This window comes from Gadus morhua, chromosome 6, assembly GCF_902167405.1.
Source record: "Gadus morhua chromosome 6, gadMor3.0, whole genome shotgun sequence".
NCBI lineage: Eukaryota > Metazoa > Chordata > Actinopteri > Gadiformes > Gadidae > Gadus > Gadus morhua.
In genome coordinates this window covers 15,423,637-15,442,103 of record NC_044053.1, presented here as the reverse complement: position 1 = coordinate 15,442,103, position 18,467 = coordinate 15,423,637, and the positions used below count along the sequence as shown (strand labels likewise).

At 45.4% G+C, this 18,467-nt stretch overlaps 1 protein-coding gene across 1 annotated transcript in view; it reads left to right on the top strand.

Moving 5' to 3' along the window:
- Positions 1-18,466, top strand: part of loxhd1b (lipoxygenase homology PLAT domains 1b) — a 25,921-nt gene extending 7,455 nt beyond the window's left edge. The window contains exons 11-42 of the mRNA XM_030359823.1: positions 99-259; positions 338-424; positions 1,059-1,194; positions 1,622-1,776; positions 2,170-2,330; positions 2,855-2,931; positions 3,280-3,476; positions 4,071-4,263; positions 4,586-4,746; positions 4,947-5,271; positions 5,802-5,953; positions 7,011-7,144; positions 7,578-7,726; positions 7,931-8,035; positions 8,165-8,293; positions 9,632-9,796; positions 9,955-10,136; positions 11,595-11,711; positions 11,912-12,074; positions 12,407-12,561; positions 12,649-12,858; positions 13,186-13,312; positions 13,439-13,647; positions 13,864-14,049; positions 14,183-14,310; positions 14,436-14,553; positions 14,678-14,855; positions 15,180-15,365; positions 15,749-15,919; positions 16,464-16,596; positions 16,770-16,925; positions 17,552-18,466. Of these exons, the coding sequence (XP_030215683.1) occupies positions 99-259; positions 338-424; positions 1,059-1,194; positions 1,622-1,776; positions 2,170-2,330; positions 2,855-2,931; positions 3,280-3,476; positions 4,071-4,263; positions 4,586-4,746; positions 4,947-5,271; positions 5,802-5,953; positions 7,011-7,144; positions 7,578-7,726; positions 7,931-8,035; positions 8,165-8,293; positions 9,632-9,796; positions 9,955-10,136; positions 11,595-11,711; positions 11,912-12,074; positions 12,407-12,561; positions 12,649-12,858; positions 13,186-13,312; positions 13,439-13,647; positions 13,864-14,049; positions 14,183-14,310; positions 14,436-14,553; positions 14,678-14,855; positions 15,180-15,365; positions 15,749-15,919; positions 16,464-16,596; positions 16,770-16,925; positions 17,552-18,032 (5,387 nt within the window). The 3' untranslated portion in view covers positions 18,033-18,466. The remainder of the gene's footprint in view (positions 1-98; positions 260-337; positions 425-1,058; positions 1,195-1,621; positions 1,777-2,169; positions 2,331-2,854; positions 2,932-3,279; positions 3,477-4,070; positions 4,264-4,585; positions 4,747-4,946; positions 5,272-5,801; positions 5,954-7,010; positions 7,145-7,577; positions 7,727-7,930; positions 8,036-8,164; positions 8,294-9,631; positions 9,797-9,954; positions 10,137-11,594; positions 11,712-11,911; positions 12,075-12,406; positions 12,562-12,648; positions 12,859-13,185; positions 13,313-13,438; positions 13,648-13,863; positions 14,050-14,182; positions 14,311-14,435; positions 14,554-14,677; positions 14,856-15,179; positions 15,366-15,748; positions 15,920-16,463; positions 16,597-16,769; positions 16,926-17,551) is intronic.
- The last annotated feature ends 1 nt before the right edge of the window (position 18,467 follows it).

Here is an 18,467-nt window from a genome sequence, read left to right as displayed (position 1 = left end):
GTGTGTGTGTGTGTGTGTGTGTGTGTGTGTGTGTGTGTGTGTGTGTCTGTGTGTGTCTGTGCGTGCGTGCCTGCGTGCGTGCGTGCGGTACTCCACAGAACACCCGTGGTCTTTGTGGATCTGGACTTCGGATATACCAAACTCGGGCACGGACGCAGACATCTCCTTCCAGATCTACGGGACAAAGGGCAAGTCGGACGAAATAAGGCTGGACAACAAATCCGACAACTTCGAGCAGGGCCAACTGGACAAGTTCATGGTGTGTGTCAGATGTTCGGCTCGATCACAAAAACCTCGTCATCGCTTAGAACCACACTGACTGTTCCTCTCACACCAGGTGGAACTCCCTGACCTCGGGAGGATCACCAAGTTTCGCATCTGGCATGAGAAGAGAAATCCATTCGCCGGGTGGCATCTCAGTAAGGTGAATATTAAGTCAAATCTCAAATACATACGGAGCGACAAAACCACATCTATCCTCTCCTCCTTTACAACATGAGTAGTCCTTTTTCCCAGCAGCGTGTTCGTAGGACAAACACAGTGTCGCCAATGACGTCTATTATGGGCCTGCTCTTTTTTTATACCAGGGCACGGGTAGCAGACAAAACGAGTAAAGGTACCCATAATTAGTGTTTTACGAGCACCACCTGTGTGTGTCCTACGATGAGACCTCTGTGAAAGGTGTCCATTAGGTTAAGTTTAGAACACGTTCTGGTCAGTCCGGGAGCAGGAGGGGAAATTGTTAGGGTTAGGCTGCTCCATTACGTCATAACCTTGTATGGGCATGCTGTTGGAGGTCGTTGCATTGCTTGTGTCGCTATACTGTTACAGGGACACTGTTACACTGTAACAGAGGACTTTCTTCAAATGGCCCAGACACAGAAACAAAGCGAAACAGGCAGAATGGGCATAAAATAGTAAATGTAAATAAATGGAACACAGGTGGTCACATTAACACTAACCCTATTCTGAGATCATAATTTAAATTGAAAGATAATTACCACAGTGATATAAAGCCAATTCTTTCCTTGAGGCTCCATTTTGTTGCTCTCTGCCAGGCAACGATCATGAAGACGTTAACAAAGGAGAAGTACTCATTTCCTTGCGAGCGATGGCTGGACACCAACGAGGACGACCAGGAGGTGGTCCGGGAGTTACCCGCCACCGGGGAAACCATCGCTGAACCCCTGCCCCGTACGTACATCACTACACACACACACTGTTATAAGGTGTAGGAGAGAGAAGGCATGTATACTGTTATAAGGTATAGGAGAGAGGAGGTATATAAAACAGTAGATGGTAGAGGAATGAGAAGGTATATAAACTGTTATATGTTTTAGGAATAAGGTTAATACACTAGTTTACCGTGTAGGAGTGAGAAGGTATATATACTGTTATAATATAGGAGTGAGAAGGTATACACACTAGTTGACGGTATAGGAATGAGAAGGTATATATACTGTTATAAGTTATAGGATTGAGAAGGTAAATATACTAGTAGACCGTATAGGAGTGTCAAGGTATATAAACTGTTATAAGGTTTAGGAGTAAGAAGGTATATATACACTCTTATAAGGTGTAGGCGTGAAAAGATATATCCTGCCTGTGTGGTGTGTCCCAGTGATCAAGTACAGAGTGACGGTGTGCACGGGCACGGTGGGCGGCAGCGGCACAGACGCCTCGGTGTTCCTCAACCTGATCGGGGACCAGGGCGACAGCGGTGATCGGCAGCTGGTCGTCTGCAAAAACAACATCAACAAGTTCGAGAAGGGCAGCGTGAGTGCAACCAGCGCTAGCCCTGCTAGCACCATGCTATTGTAATATTTAATCTTTGCAGTATTAGAATCTATAATATAATATACACACCATCCACACCGCTACATGTAAACAGCCTTGGGCCCAATCCCGTTTCTACCCCTTACCCCTTCCCCTTACCCCTTCCCCTTACCCCTTCAAAACAAGGGGGAGGGGTAAGGGGAAGGGGTTAGGGGTAGAAATTGGATTGGGCCTTGAGCAAGATGCATCACACCTGTTCCTTGATGGCCTGAATCTGGATTCACCCTTTGGATGAACAAGTATTGACTCAGAGTGAACAGTCTTCAGGCGGTGATGGGAGGTGTGAACCTCAGGGCTTGTCCTACTGACGGTGTGCGTGCGTCTCCCTCCCAGATGGATGAGTTCATCGTCGAGGCGGTGTCCCTGGGGCAGGTGCAGCGTGTGAGGATAGGGCACGACGGCCGGGGCGGGGGCTGTGGCTGGTTCCTGGATAAGGTCCTGGTCCGGGAGGAGGGCCAGGCTGAGTCTCAGGCTGAGGTGTTCCTATGTAACAGGTGAGGGCTCACACACCCGCACACACACACACACACACACACACACACACACACACACACACACACACACACACACACACACACACACACACACACACACACACACACACACACACACACACACACACACACACACACTCCTTTTCGGAAGCATATTGACAAGTATTAAAAGCATGTCACTTCTTTTAAAGGGTACATCTTGTGGGAAACAAAAAAATAATATATATTTATATTAAAGAATATATATATATATAAATATAGAATGTATAGTTATGCTGTGTATATATAGCAAACTGTGTGTGTGTGTGTCTGCGTGCGTGTGTGTGTCTGCTTGTGTCTGTGCATGTGTATCTGTGTCTCTGTATGGCGTCCTTATTATGAGATGTAGGAAGCAGAACTGCATCTAAGTCTTTAGATTTGGATATGACTCATACGAATATATGCATTAGAAGCATTAGAGCTGAGGCATACATAACAGCCACAGAGGTGAAAGTGGCGCTTGAATGTTTCATTGGCTGTTCCAGGTGGCTTGATCGTAATGAGGATGATGGACAGATCGTTAGAGAGCTAGTGCCCTTCGCTGATGGCCCACGTCTTTACAGTAAGTATTTTACGGACTGCTACGAGAAGGCATAATTATGGGCTTAGCCAACTGTGTCTATTTACGTGTTTTGTGATCATGCATGTATGTTTGTTCATGTATGTGATTGTTCATGCTTGTATCTATTCGTTTGTGTGTGTCTGTGTCTGTGCGTGTGTGCGTGTGTGTTTGTGCATATGTGTGTCCCCTTGTTTGTATATGTCTGTGCACGAGTGTTTGTGTGTGTATGTCTCTGCTTGTGTTGTGTGTATGTTTGTTTGCGATTTTGTGCATGTGTGCATGTGTGTCTGTTTGTGTGTGCTTATTTGTCTGTGTGCGTGTTTGTGTGTGTGTGTGTCATGCCACCAGACGTGGGCTACCACATCGCGGTGAAGACCGGCAGCATCCCCGGGAGCAGCTCTGACTCCAAGGTGTTCGTGAAGCTCTACGGGGAGAAGGGCGACACCAGCAGGATGATGCTGGAGGTCTCAGACAACAACCTGGGGAACTACTTTGAGACGGCCCGCATTGACATCTTCACCGTGGAGACCTTCGACATCGGACAGGTGCGCTTACACAACGCTTTCCTGTGTGCCTTACAGGATGGGAGAGGTGGCGCCTGGTCCACCATGACCCTGGCAGGGAGTAGACGTTATGCCAATACATTTATAAAAGAACCTTCCAGACAGAAGGTTCTGGGTTGGAGGATAGTTGGCAGCCATGTTGGCATCTTTGAACAGGATGCTACCTTGTCAAGGACTTGTATCTAAAATTCAAATGGTCTCATCTGTCTGCCTTTGGCTGGGGTTAGGTGTTGATTTTGGACCCTTCTTTGGCTAAAAGCTTTGCTAGATGGCAAAATGGTGAATAGCAAACCATAATGGTATCAAAAACCAGTAGGTTCCATAAAAGGTAGTGCATTGTAGGTTCTGGGTGCGAGTTGCTCTTTTTACTTCCTTCTTCCCGTAATTGGAGATCGATTTGCCTGAGCTTTGAATAATGTGCAGTATATCGTACATCCACCTTTTCTTATTCTTCCAAAGTCACTAGCCAATACGACTGGTTAGAGACAGGTGAGGGGCATACTTTAGACCAATCTGCTTCAGAAACCTAAAAAGGCCCCATACTTACACACATACTTTGGTTCTTTCCCCCGGTAGATCAACCGTCTTATGATCGGCCACACCAACGAGGGCATGCGCGCAGGCTGGTTCCTGGACAGCGTTCAGATCATGGTTCCCAACCACGGCAAACACTACATGTTCCCCAGCCACCGCTGGCTGTGCAGGGATGAGGCGGACGGCAAGACAGAGGTGGAGATCTATCCAAGCGAAATCCTGGACAGCGAACAATGTAGGCGTCATGCTTAACACATTCATAATCATGAAAGGATATGAGCATAAAAAATTCATGAAATAACGTAAATAAGAATAAACGTATTCTTATTTCTTGTTCTTGTGATATTATTTTTGTTTTGTTTCACCTGTTAAACCTTATTATGGTGTTTTGCATGAAGAGCACTCTGCAATAAAGTTGTTTTGTGCTTACATAAATCTAAAAACACAAATACAAACACATTCAGATGTCTCTAAGACAGACTTGTTCAAATTGTAAATAGCAAATATAAAGTCACAAAAATGTATTCCATTCAAAATGATGTGCTCTTGTTTTCCAGTAATTAACTATGAGGTAACGGTAGTCACCGGAGATGTGTCGTTTGCTGGCACCAACGCCAAAGTGGTCATCCAGATCTACGGGGAACAGGGAAAGACAGAGATCATTACCCTGGAAAGCAGATCCAACAACTATGAACGCAACGCCACCGAAATATTTAGGGTACCAAACACTATTGATCGTTTAAATACAATGTCACCCGACAAACACACAATCTAGTGTGCCATTACTCCAGCAAACAAGATTATCACAGAAAATGTGCTAAAAGAAAACGATTAGGCGTCGAGAAATAAATCACAGAGAGGTGAAAGCATCTCAGTTCACGCGTTGCGCTCCCCTTCCCCCCCCCTCTCCACGGCCAGACAGAGGCCAAAGACGTGGGGAAGATCTTCAAGATCCGTATCAGCCACGACGGCCAGGGCATGGGGTCGGGCTGGTTCCTGGATACTGTGGACGTCAAGCGGCTCATCATGGCCATGGTGTCCGTCCCCAAGAAAAAGGAGGACAAGAAAGAGAAGAAGAAAAAGAAGAAGAAGAAGGACGAGGAGGAGGAGGAGGAGATGGAGGAGAGGCTGCAGCCGGTGGTGCAGTCCTGCCACTTCCCCTGCTCCCGGTGGCTGGCCGCAGGGGAGGAGGACGGGGAGCTGGTGGTGGAGCTTCTGCCCGAGGATGCGGATGAGCTGGAAGGTAGAGAACAAGGGTTCACAAGCCCTTTCATGACTGTGTGGTCAAATAGCAGAAAAACGCTTTTATACCCAGGGCACATGGTTTTTCCCCAGGGTCAGGGTAACTGCAGAAGAATGTGTGGTGACCCAAAAATGGCTTTACAGGTCAAAAAATTTAAATAAGTAGACTAGTCCAGGGTGCTCAACCTCTCTCGAACTGCGGCCATCTTTTTTGGGAGTCCTTGACTAGACTATAGTTTCCATTGATGTATTGCTCTCTAATTTTACATAAAATAGTTCATACCTACTCATTAAGGATCTATTATTCACTTTGGATAAAAGCATCTGCTAAACGATTAAATATAATTAGTATTAGCATGTTTGTGTAAGCCACCTGCCAAAGCCGAATGTGACACACTTCGCTGGAGCACATGACCCGTGGCGGCCTGAAGAGGTCTCATCAGTAATGCATGGTTCTTGGTAACGCAGTAGCCCTAATCCCCGTGTCAGCCTCCCCGCTAACGCAGGCCCTGTGTCGTCCTCCTACCACAGAAAACACGTACGAAGTGAGCGTGTTCACAGGGGACATGCTCGGAGCGGGAACCGACGCCAAGGTCTACATCAATATTTACGGCGAGAACGGAGACACCGGAGAGCGCTATCTGAAAAAGTCGAACAACCTCAACAAGTTTGAGAGAGCGAAGGTAATGGCGCAGGTTAAACAGCGAGGGCAGAGCACCACGTTGTTTTAATCCCGCAGGCCGGACCGAAAGGAATGGAAACCCTGTGGAAAATGGGTTCTTTTCAGAATATTTTTTATAATTCTACACTTTTTTTTATTTTGTGAACATTGAACATGTGTATCACGAGAGAATCTTTTTTAAGTCGTGGTCGCCGACTACCTTGCTCTACAAAATGGTGTAAAATATCAAACAAAACGGTTCTCTTAACTATTAGCTGTTTGAACTCTTGAAGCACCCCATCACTTCTCCCTGACTCCCTCCCACCCAAACCGCCGTAAAGTGATTAAAGAAGTCCCGGGGCCCCCATCCCAGAACAATCCCGATGGTTTTAAGATGAACACAGAGAGCAGATAAACCCTGTCTTAGAAATTGGGTTTCTAATTATAAAAATGCGCTGTTCGCTGTCAGGCACCGACTCAAACACTTCCACGCAACACCAGCCCTACGGCGGACTGTGGGTGGGAGCGTTATTCTGGTAGGATTACACGCTCTCCTGCAGAGAGAGCCAGTTGTGGTGCAGGGGAGCCGGGAGAGAGGGAGGAGGAGGGGAGACCTGAGAGTCATCGCCGCCCTACTTTTACTCATCACTTAATGAATTGAAAGCGTTGAATAATTGATCTCTGCGTTATACCTGAGGCTTCAGGAACGCAGAAGCCATGTCCGCAGATAATTTGTTGGATTTATCCACACGGATCAAAGGTAACCAGAGCCGAGCCGACTTTGATTAAAGAAGAAAGAGACTTTCGTCATGAGGAGGGGGGGGGGGGGGGTCTTACAGTGAAAACATGCGTGTAGGCGATGTTCTTTGATGTGTGTAAACAGGTAGTAAGGCAATACATATACTCTTGCTGTCGCATTAAGGTAGTCAAATTAAGTCATCTTATTTGAGGCATTGTTGGTGTATAGCCTACTGAAATGACTTGCCATCAGCTGGCTGAAAAAAACAATGAATGTCAAAAACATAATAAATATGTAGGCTACGTCAAGCTAATAAACTAATTTCTTACATCCTCTATAGGAGGACATGTTCACCGTGACAGCTGTGGACCTGGGGACTCTGAAAAAGCTTCGCATTCGCCATGACAACAAAAGCTCCTATTCTTCATGGTACCTGGACCGTGTAGAGATCGTGGACACCAAGGAGGACATAACGTGAGTCGCTATGGAGATGAACACTCTCTGTTGGCTCCTAACTTGTTATACTCAGGAAACGGGCTTCAAACAGTTTAAATCACACATTCGTATATATATATATATATATATATATATATATATATATATATATATATATATGTACCACACAATAAGTACCACAATAAGTACCACAATAAACCGTCGCCACATTCACAGTCTCTCGATTCCTTGCAGTTGCAGAGAGAGGGCCCCTATTTTCCGTTATGGCAGGTTTCAAAATGGCAGATTTATAACATAGTTTAGAAAAGATACCATTTCGGCGGGTTTAGGTCTGGGTTAGAAGAAGGAACGATATGGGAAGATTAATGCTTAAGAACGATGAGCAGGAGAGTCCATCTTTTGTGGTTGGCAGCCAGTGTTTGGTTTTAACGTGCGCTTGGTGGCGTTGCAGGTACTACTTCCCCTGTAACCGTTGGCTGGCCGTGGACGAGGACGACGGGCAGATTGCCAGGGAGCTGGTGCCCGTGGACGAGGCCTTCATGAAGAGGAACGACGACGACGACGAGGACTCAGGCACCGCCCTGGGGCTAGAGCAGAAATGTAACAGCATTCCCCCAGAGAGGCTTGTTTTTTAATAAACAGGGGGGGCGACTGTCGAAGATTAATTTGAAGTCGTGATGGGAAAGAAAAAAGTAGATTTTCTTACTCAAAGGGGAAACAAGAAAGGTAGAAAGCAATGTTCTACTGTTTGATAAAGGGGGTCCTGAACCAATAACTTGTAACCTCTTCTTTGTGCTCTCACAGCAATGTCCACAACATACACTATTAAGGTGAAAACTGGGGATAAGAAATATGCAGGAACCGATGCCAATGTCTTCGCAATCCTATTTGGAGAAAATGACGACACAGGTAGGATGTCTGACGTCCCAATAATGACAGGCATAAAGATCATTTTGGGACAACCCAATGGATTGGTTTGATTTGAATATACCTTCAAGGGATAGACGTGTGACTCACACATCACTCTGCCTCCTACAGGGATAATCAATCTTAAAGCGTGTAAACATTATAAGAATAAATTTGAGCAAGGGATGATCAACGAGTTCACTGTGGAAGCAGTGGACCTTGGAGATCTGGAGAAGCTCCGCATGGGCCATGACAATTCTGGTAGGTAATCTTACCTAATCTATCTATCTGTATTATTTATTAAGTGAGTGCTGCATTCAACGCTCAACTATCGTTCTTCATAAGTTTTATGATTTCCTTCTTTATTATTCTCTATAAAATTTGGACCTATCTCCTTCCTCAATTTTTCACCTCTCTATTCAAATTTTAAAAAGTTCAGAATGGCTTGGAATTGCACGGTTCTTTTCAGATTTTTTTAATATTTTATACTTTTTAAGATATTCTACTTTTAAAATACAATCTGAATCTTTTTTTTAACATTGGAGTCAATGGGAGGCCTCTGGTACTTTAACTGTCAAATCAACCGTTTATCTTCGTTCAAACCATTTAACAAATCTACACACTTCAATAATATCTAAACGGAATTTCGATATCATTTAAACTTTCTTCAGAATCACAGTTTTTGGCTGCATCCGAATACTTATAATTGACTGCTATATAGTAGGCCTTTTGGTAGTACGTCACAAATATAGCAGGTCCGAATGCTCAGCACGCATTGTGCAGTAGGCAAAAAGTTTTCGAATGCTTACTACCGCCACAGCATACAACCGCCACAGTATACAACCACCACAGTATACAACCGCCACAGTATACAATCGGTAAATTATGGCAGGTGACTTTAATTTTGCCGGCTTCTTATGTGCATCGCACAGAGGGGAAAAACGTAATCTCCAAACATCTGGTGGCGTTTCGGTGGTGTTCGGAAGAGTTCGGAGGAGTTCTAAGCATAGTACACACACACACACACCAGCAGTGCAGGGCAATACATTTGACCTTTCAGATTCTTCAGTTCAATTAATTTGACATTTCTGCATTCTCAGCAATGCTTTGCGCTTTTCATTCAGCTGTCACTTTATTTGTTTCCAACCACTTACATTTCTTAAATGGTGTGCACGGTTACATTGTTTACTCCATTTAGACTTTTGAACTTTTGTTCCAATCCCTTCACTTGATTTAAGCCATATACCGTTTCTTTATGTCTTAATCTATGTGGCATTATTAAAAAATATTTTCAAACTCACTTTGTACTACACCACTCACCGCATTTTCTGCAGGAAATACATTTTTTTGTTTATTATAACTTGCATAACCCTTTTATTCATTTCAATCGGTCTTTGAGAAGTAAAAAAACAAATGTCCCTTTGAAAGTAGTGTCTCAAGCAGGTTTATTTCTCAGTAAAGAGAATCTAGAGCATATATAAAATCCAAATAATACTTTTCCTGCAGAAGTGGACCAAACCCCATAGTGGGTCCAAAACGATCAGCGATATCTTTGTTTTTAATCGACTAAATTGAGGGATTTTCCTCCTGTGTTCTCAGGTGGTTCAACCGGTTGGTTCTTGGACTGGGTGGAGATAGACGCCCCCTCACAGGGTCAAAGACTCAGATTCCCATGTGGCCGTTGGCTGGATAAAGGAGAGGATGATGGGGCCATCGTGAGGGATCTGTTCCCTGCTGAATTACAAACAGAACTGTACACGCCATGTGAGTGAGTGAGTGAGTTAATGGATGACGGATTGAGTGAGTAACACAGGCCACAGCTTTTACCATGCAGTTTTTACAATACATTGGTCTGCATGAATGGTTACGCCATTGAGCACAGCTTACACTTTGAGTAAAAATGACTTTCATTGTCTTTCCAGTTGTGCCTTATGAGATAAAGATTTTCACCAGCGACGTGTTTTGCGCGGGGACGGACGCCGACGTGTTCATTGTCCTGTACGGTGGCAAGGGCGTCTGCACACAGCAGAAACACCTCTGTGTCAACAAGAGGGAGAGACGGCTGTACTTTGAGAGAGCAGCAGAAGACATGTTCATTGTGGAGGTGTGTGAACCACTGGCCTGGAGCAGTCTACCTAAAGGCACAAGAGCAAATCAATAGAAGAAACACTTTGCTTTACACACTCTCAGGGCCCTATTTTAACAGTCTGAAACGCAAGTGAGAAGCGCCAAGCGCAAGTAGCTTTGGTTTGCGGTTCTATGGCGATGTTCCTATTTTACCGGCGCAAATCTAAAAAGGGTTGTTCTGTAGTAGTAGCCTAATTACCCGTAGGTGTGGTTTGGGCGTAACGTGCAATAAACCAATGAGAGTGCCAGCTCCCATCCCCTTTAAGATCGCATTTGAATCTGACTAGTTGATATTTTGACAGCCGCCTGCAGTCTCCGATGAGACAGATGCACATGTATTTCAAACTTCAAATAGTTTAGTTTATGGACAAATTATATGGCCTAATTCACGCATGGAAGAATTTCTTCCACAACTTCAGAAATACTGATTCCACAAATACATTTTGGCAAAGAAAACTAAATTGTGGTTCTATTTAATGATATACACAATACATTATAAACATTGTTTCTTATCAGTATTGTATGCATTATCGTTATCGGCTTGTGTTCCTAATATGCATGTGGCGCCCCGTTAATATACATTGCCATGGACTGTATTATGCGTTACGTGTTTAGTTTGCGTGTGTTTAAACATGGACGCACACACGCGCGCCCGCATTCATTCTTTCTTTTACACATACAAACACGCACGCCCGCCCGCCCGCCCGCATTCATTCATTCTTTTTAACACTCACTCGCGGTAAAACAATGTTTTCTAACGATCAAATACTCATCAATCCTAAAAATGATGGGCATATACAGTACACGATGTCTGAGAAAATATGTGTTTGCTGTACGGTGTTTGCAGATGCATTGATTTAAAAGTACAACTTATTACCGCTGTATCAGCTGTTCTATCCCAAATAATTTACCAAGAATGTGTGGCTAGGTAGATGAGAGAAGCAAAGTGTATGCGTGAGTTGCACAAGCAACAATATGCATGGGCCCTTAAAATAGCCTCTGAACAACGCACCACTGACTTTAAACCAGGTATTTCCTGGTTTGTGGCGCAAGTGATTTCTGAAACTGCAAAATAGCACCAGGGAACGTTTGCGCCAGAACACGCCTCCTCCTTTCGCCGAACCGCCCCTTGGGGCGCAGGATCATTCCCTAATTTACCGACACGTGGCGCAGGAGGGAAAAGAATGCTCTGCGCCAGTTGCAAACTAGCAACGACATATGCGCCAGTGAGAAAGTCAATCGCACCAGATGCAAGATAGGGCCCTCAGTGTGTTACGTCTCAGATTCTCCAATTGATTTGATTAATTCAAAAGTCATTTGATTTTCATGTTATTTATTTTTATGTCACTTTGCATGTGTATAAACTGACTGACAAGCATTGTAGAAATAAGACCTGAGGGTTCCCCTTCCTGCTGTGTGGTCTGCCTGCTCACAGCTGGAGGATATTGGAGATGTAATAGAGAAGATCAGGATCGGTCATGATAACCAGGGCACCAACCCAGGATGGCACCTTGACAGAGCGGAAATCAGGCGGCAGCTCAGGAAAGGAAAGGTGCTTGATTGTCTTTATTATATTTCTACAATACCTTTTATCATCGTATTAACTGTCATCTCACAATGGGCCCATGCACAGGTCTTATAGTTTATAATTGAATGTATTTTCACACCAAATCTAAATAAGACGATGATACCTAATGATGATGACTCTAAAAATGAGGCAATACTAAACCTAGTTTGCGTATTTTACGGCAGGGGTCTGAAACAACCATCTTCCCGTGTGAATGCTGGCTAGCCAAGTCTGAGGAGGACGGCGAGACAATCAGGGAGCTGGTCCCATCTGACATCATTACGGAGAAACTCCTGAGGGACGGAACGCTGAAAAGCACAGAGATCGAGGTGGAAGACGCCCTGGAGAGTAAGCCCTCTCAAACACCACCCCTAACACTAACACCTAACCCCTTACACTAGCACCTAAACCCCTAACTCTAACACCTGACCCCTAACAATATCCACCAAACCCCTAACACTGAACACGAACCCTCAAACCTAAACATTTTAACTCCTAATCCCTTAAGCCCCTTATCCCTAACCTGCATTACTTATGCAGGTTAGCGGATAACTTACACCTGCCCAAAACCTCTTAACCCTTAAACGTAACCCCTTACACTAACACTTAACACCTAATAGTAACCCCCTGACCCCTAACCTTAACGCCTAACCCTCAATCCTTAACATTTAACATTTTAGCTCACGAATACAAGGTTTCCGTGCGTACTGGGGATATGTACGGCGCAGGAACTGATGCCAACGTCTTCCTCACCATCTACGGAGACCTGGGAGACACTGGAGAACGCAAACTCAGCAAGTCAGAAGGCAACAGCAACAAATTTGAACGAGGAGAAGTACGTACAGTTTTATTTGAAATGTTATGTGCACCAAAACACAAACGATTGTGCTCATGAAAGAGAATACTGATTCTGTGATTCAAGGTAGACAGGTTCACCATCGAGGCGGTCGACCTGGGCCAGGTTTTTAAGATCCGCATTCGCCATGACAACTCCAACATTGGGGCGGACTGGAACCTGGACCAGGTGGAGGTGACGGACACGGAGACGGAGGAGGTGTACATGTTCCTGTGTGAGCGCTGGCTGTCCATGAAGAAGGAGGACAAACGCATCGACCGCACCTTCTTTGTTAAGGTTCCGTTAACCCTCCCCACCTTTCATTTAAACTAGGTTGTTAATCGGGGGGTTGCTAGTCGTTTCCTAATCTCCTCCTGGTTAAGGTCCCAGTAACAAATCCGCCAACCCCTAACTGGCCTTATTGGGCAAAGAATAATGGCATATAAATGCCATTGCAAATACGTCAACTTTGCTCATGGAGGCTTTGGCCCTCACCTTTCCCCTAAATCTAAAACCTCACCTTCCTGGAGGTAAACTCAACCATCTCTGATGGAATAGCTAAAAGAGCAGTAAGAAGTCTGTACAGTTGACCCACTAAGAAGTGTGTCCATGTGTGCCTTGCAGGGATACGAGGGGGACAGAAACACTGACCCAAACTCCCAGAAGACGGCCGCGGCAAAACCGGGGCTGGACAGAAATGCCAACAAGAAGAAAAAGAAGAAGAAGCAGGCGGTCGTGGAGGAGGGACCAAGTAAGGTCATCCATTCGTTTTTCACAGTGAAATGTCCTAATGATTCATCATGAGGCCTTAAATGAATGTCATTTAATCATCAATTGAATAGAATGTAATGTAGCTGACTGTGAATGCTGTCACCAGTCATTCCATATCACTTCACCCTGTCCACGGGGGTGGACCGTGATGCCGGCACCACGGCCCGAGCCTACGTGATCATTCTGGGACCGGGTGAGGTGGAGACGGACAGGCTGTGGCTGGACCTGCCCAAGGAGAAGACATGCTTTGCGCCTGGCACCATGGAGAACTTTGTATGCTATGGGGCTGACGTCGGCGACCTGAAGAGGGTTGAGGTGAGAGAACTGTGCTGGTGAACATTTTGTCCCCGGGTTCAAACACAGCGTTTGACGCTTTGTTTGGGTTTATTCTTTTTAGCATTTGTTTTAATTAACAAAAACTGTTCAATTAGTGCCTCTAGATAGATGAAAACACTGTCAAATAATCATGAAGGAGCTGTCGGGATTAAGTTCCTCTCCCTCTCCTCGTCCACTCCCATCGTCCCCCCCTAGCTGGGGCACAACGGGGCCACTCCAGAGAGCTGCTGGCTGGTGGACGAGTTGGCGGTAGCGGTGCCAACCAAAGGCATCAAGTACATCTTCCCATGTAAGTGCTGGCTGGCTAAAGACAGGGGGGACGGTCTCACCACCAGGCTGTTCAACGTGCTGGACTCCAGCACCATCAACATCATTCGCAAGGTGAAAATATTAATAAATATTAATATTAAGACATCTTCATGTCCTTTTGAATACCCATTATAGTTATTAACATAAATAAGCATGTGTTTCTTAATTTTCTGCTCGGTTTATAAACAATGCCCATTATATGTAGGTGGTTTATGTAACAACGCTGGTCACAGGGGACACCCAGTATGCGGGTACTGATACCAACATCTTCCTCACTGTGTTCGGAGCCAACGGGAGCACAGAGGAGATGCTGCTGCCTAAAGCCGGGGATAGGTCGGTTGTTTGGTGCTCTGTGTGTAATGCTCAGCTCTCGTCGTGCAACTCGTAGTGAGGAAATCTCATCTGACTTTATAGACCTTTAAACCTCATTGTGATGGCACCTCATCATTTTAAACCAGGTTCGAAAGAGGCCAAGAAGACACGTTCAACGTTGAGATCGACGACATTGCACCCCTGAAGAAGATCCGGCTTCGAGTGGACGGCACTGGAAGTCGTCCGGACTGGTTTCTCGACAATGTAAAAAAAATTTTTTTTCTTTTGCCTTTTCTCTTGGCATTACCATTTTCATCCAACCCTTAGCATTTAGCGGTCACTTTTACATTAGTGCGCGTGATTCCGTCGGCCGTGTCGTGTTCCATAGGTCCAGATGCGGAACCCCATCACGGAGGACCTGTACACGTTCACCTACGAGAACTGGCTGTCCAAGACCAATGGGCCCAAGAGAACCCAGGTGTGCGAGCTGGCGGCCGTGGTGGACGAGGAGGAGATGGTGGAGAGAACGACCTACACCATCACAGTGGCGACCAGCGACGTCGGAGGTGGGTGCCCCCCCGGGATATGAGGACGTTGGAACGGAATGAATGGAGTCTAGCGGCAGAAGGCCAGAGGTCGCCGGTCGTTTTGTGCACCAGACCAGACAAAAAAGTGGACCAGAATTAAACGATTTACACCGAAAGCATTGAATGAATTGACCCTTGGATGGGCATGTCTTATTCTCGAGGAGATAGGATGTAGTTGAGAAGCAGTGCAGGTTTAAGATTGTTGCTGCATTTTTCTTTTATATTATCTCTCCGTCGTGTGCTTCATGCACATGTATTTAATATGCATTCAAGTTGAGTTTAACATGCAAAATGTATATTTAGGTGCCGGCACGGATGCCAACGTGTTCCTGATCGTCTTCGGCGAATATGGAGACACAGGCCTGCTGGCCCTGAAGGAGAGCGGAGCCAGGAACAAGTTTGAACGCAAAATGAAAGACGTGTTCCGCTTCGCTGACATGCTCAGTCTCGGGGAGCTGTCCAAGATCCGCGTTTGGCATGACAACAAAGGTCTGTGAGTGTGTGTGTGTGTTTGTGTGTGTGTGTGTGTGTGTGTGTGTGTGTGTGTGTGTGTTTGTGTGTATGTGTGTGTGTGTGTGTGTGTGTGTGTGTGTGTGTGTGTGTGTGTGTGTGTGTGTGTGTGTGTGTGTGTGTGTGTGTGTGTGTGTGTGTTTGTGTGTGTGTGTGTGTACGTGCACCCATGGATCCACAATACGAACTTGAAGTTCACCTTGGGTTAAAAACATAAATATCTCAAACCCTCTGAAATAACAAATATACCAAGCCCAGTACATAATCATATTCCTTCCTACCACAGGCTAGGAAAATAATCCTGCAGGATTATATATCATTGAATTCCAAGTGGTGATGGACAGGGTTGCCTCCTACCTCAGGTCCCGGTTCCGGCTGGCATCTAGAATACGTTGACGTGAAGGACGATACCATGGAGGAGACCTTCCGCTTCCCCTGCGACCGCTGGCTGGCCAAAGGCAGGGACGACGGGCAGATCATGAGGGAGCTGGCCTGTGCCAACAACGACACGGTGGACCTCAACGAGAAAACCAGTTAGTATCAATGAGAACCCCAGTTAGTTACTATGAGAGAAAAAACAGTTAGTATCAATGAGAACACCAGTTAGTTACTATGAGAAAACCAGTTAGTTACTATGATAAAACCAGTGTGTATCAACGAGAACTCCAGTTAGTAACTATTAGAAAACCAGTGTGTATACGAGAGAACCAGTTTGTATTAATGAGAACCCCAGTTAATAAGCATGAGAAAATCAGTTAGTATCAATGAGAACCCCAGTAAATTACCATGAGAGAACCAGTTAGTATCAATGAGAACTCCAGTTAGTAACTATGAGAAAACCAATCAGTACCAATGAGAACCCCATTTAGTTACTATGAGAAAACCAGTCAGTATCAATGAGAACCCCAGATAGTTACTATGAGAAAACCAGTTAGTATCAATGAGATACAAAGACAAAGAGGTTGGTATCTAAGGAAACTTCTCACTAACAATGTACGATAACAGTCAGTTAGATCGTCCATGTTTGGTAATAAGCTAGATCCAAAAACACAATGTGACATGACATCCTCTTTTCAGAATATGAAATTGCCACGACAACTGCAAACACGGATCACGCCGACACCACGGAGAATGCCTTTATTGTGTTGGAAGGGAAAAAAGCGCGTTCCAAAGAGTTTGTCATGGAGAACAAAAAGAAGAAGTTCTTGTGGTAGGTCTTCCAGCTGGGAATCCTTAATGAGGAATAACCCCCTTCCGCTCTGTGTACCCGGGGAGCGTGTGTTCCCTGGAGAGCTCAGCCTCCCGGCACGACGTAAACCTTCCTGTGATTCTACCGCCTCACATCCAATTGAGACTCTTGCTGTTTGTTTTGTCTCTCTGCAGCGGTGCCACCGACACGTTTGAGTTTTCCTCCAAGCACTTGGGGGAGATCGCTGGCATTTCGATCGGCCATATCACCAAGGAGGGCAAGAAGGTGAAGGGCGAAGCCTTCTGGCATGTCATGGAGGTGGTGGTGACCGAGAAGGAGCTGGGCAACAAGTGAGAGAGTACTATAAACCTCATAGGATCAATCCCTTTACAGTGCTACATTCATTCATGCATTGGCATCTAAATGATAAAAAAAAAATGACATGTGTAATATGCATCGTACATGTACATGCATGTACACTTCTTCAATGAGAACGTAATGCTTTGCAAACGTAATGGCCTTCCAAGTTTCAGGCCTTTTCATTCACATTTTATTTTATATTTCAATGATAGAATTTATTTAAAGCCTTATCGTTTGGATGCCCAAAATAGCTCTCTCTCTCTCTCTCTGATTCCTGTTGGCTTGCTCTCAGAGTCTGCCTAACACCCTTGACTGTTCCCCAGCTACTTTTATCCTAGGAATGCAGTATTTGATTGACAAGGCAGGTGCTCGTACGAAGGGGGAAATGTTTGATTTATTTTTAACCTCAAGATCCCTGTCCCATCTTTGGTCACATTTGCTGTCTTTGCTTGTCCTTGTCGTGAAGACAGATACATTTGTCTTGTGCAATGTGGCTAACACTGCACGGTTTAATGTGTCTGGTCAGCTAGATAATGATCTATAAATAACCTATGATCACTCATTTGAATTGTATTGGACACAATCAAACATTTCCTTCCCTACATCTTCTGCACAGGTACTTCTTCCACTGCGATGCCCGGATTCCCCTAGCAGCTAAGAAGGACCAGTTCCAGACATTTGAGTCCTACAAGTCCATAGAGAGCTTCGCCAGCAAGGTGCGCAACCTGGTGCCCGTCAGGTACGAGATCATCGTCATGACCGGAGACGTGAAGGAGGCCGGCACCGATGCCAACGTCTTCATCACCATATACGGCGTCAACGGCGACTCGGGCCAGCGGCAACTCCGGCAGAAGTTCAGGAACCTCTTTGAGCGCGGCCACACGGACCGCTTTGTCCTGGAGATGCTAGACATGGGCGAGCTGCTCCGGGTCACCGTGGAGCACGACAACTCTGGGTCCGCGGCCGGATGGTTCCTGGAGTGTGTCGAGGTGACCAACACCGCCAACTCAGTGACCACCATCTTCCAGTGTGGGAAGTGGCTGGACGTGACGAAGGCGGACGGGCAGATCCAGAGAGTGCTCTATCCCAAGTACTAGAGGGTTCCCTGCCCTTTGTCGAGAGTATGTTAGTATGTCGTATGTATGGCATTTAGCAACGTGCCGTTAAATCTACGAACCGCCGATGACACAAAGACGGCCGCCTGCCTTGCCATGTTGGTTTTGGTCGACTGGACTGGAAAACACCTTTCTTTCCAATTCACACACGGCTGCTGTTTCTGTGGCAAACATCTCAATGGTTAACCGCTCAGACGTTACGAGACATAAGTTTGAGTCTAGTGACCAAAATGGTCGAGGGAGACCACATTGCCACGTGATCAGATGCACAATCGTAGGTTCAAATACACTGTTTACCTGCTTCTTTTCACCAAACGCCACAGTACACATGTACCTATGAAAATAAGTAATGAGTAAATGTTGGATTTTATACTGTTGTTTCAACAATGGTTGTTTTTAACAATAAAATAAGATGAT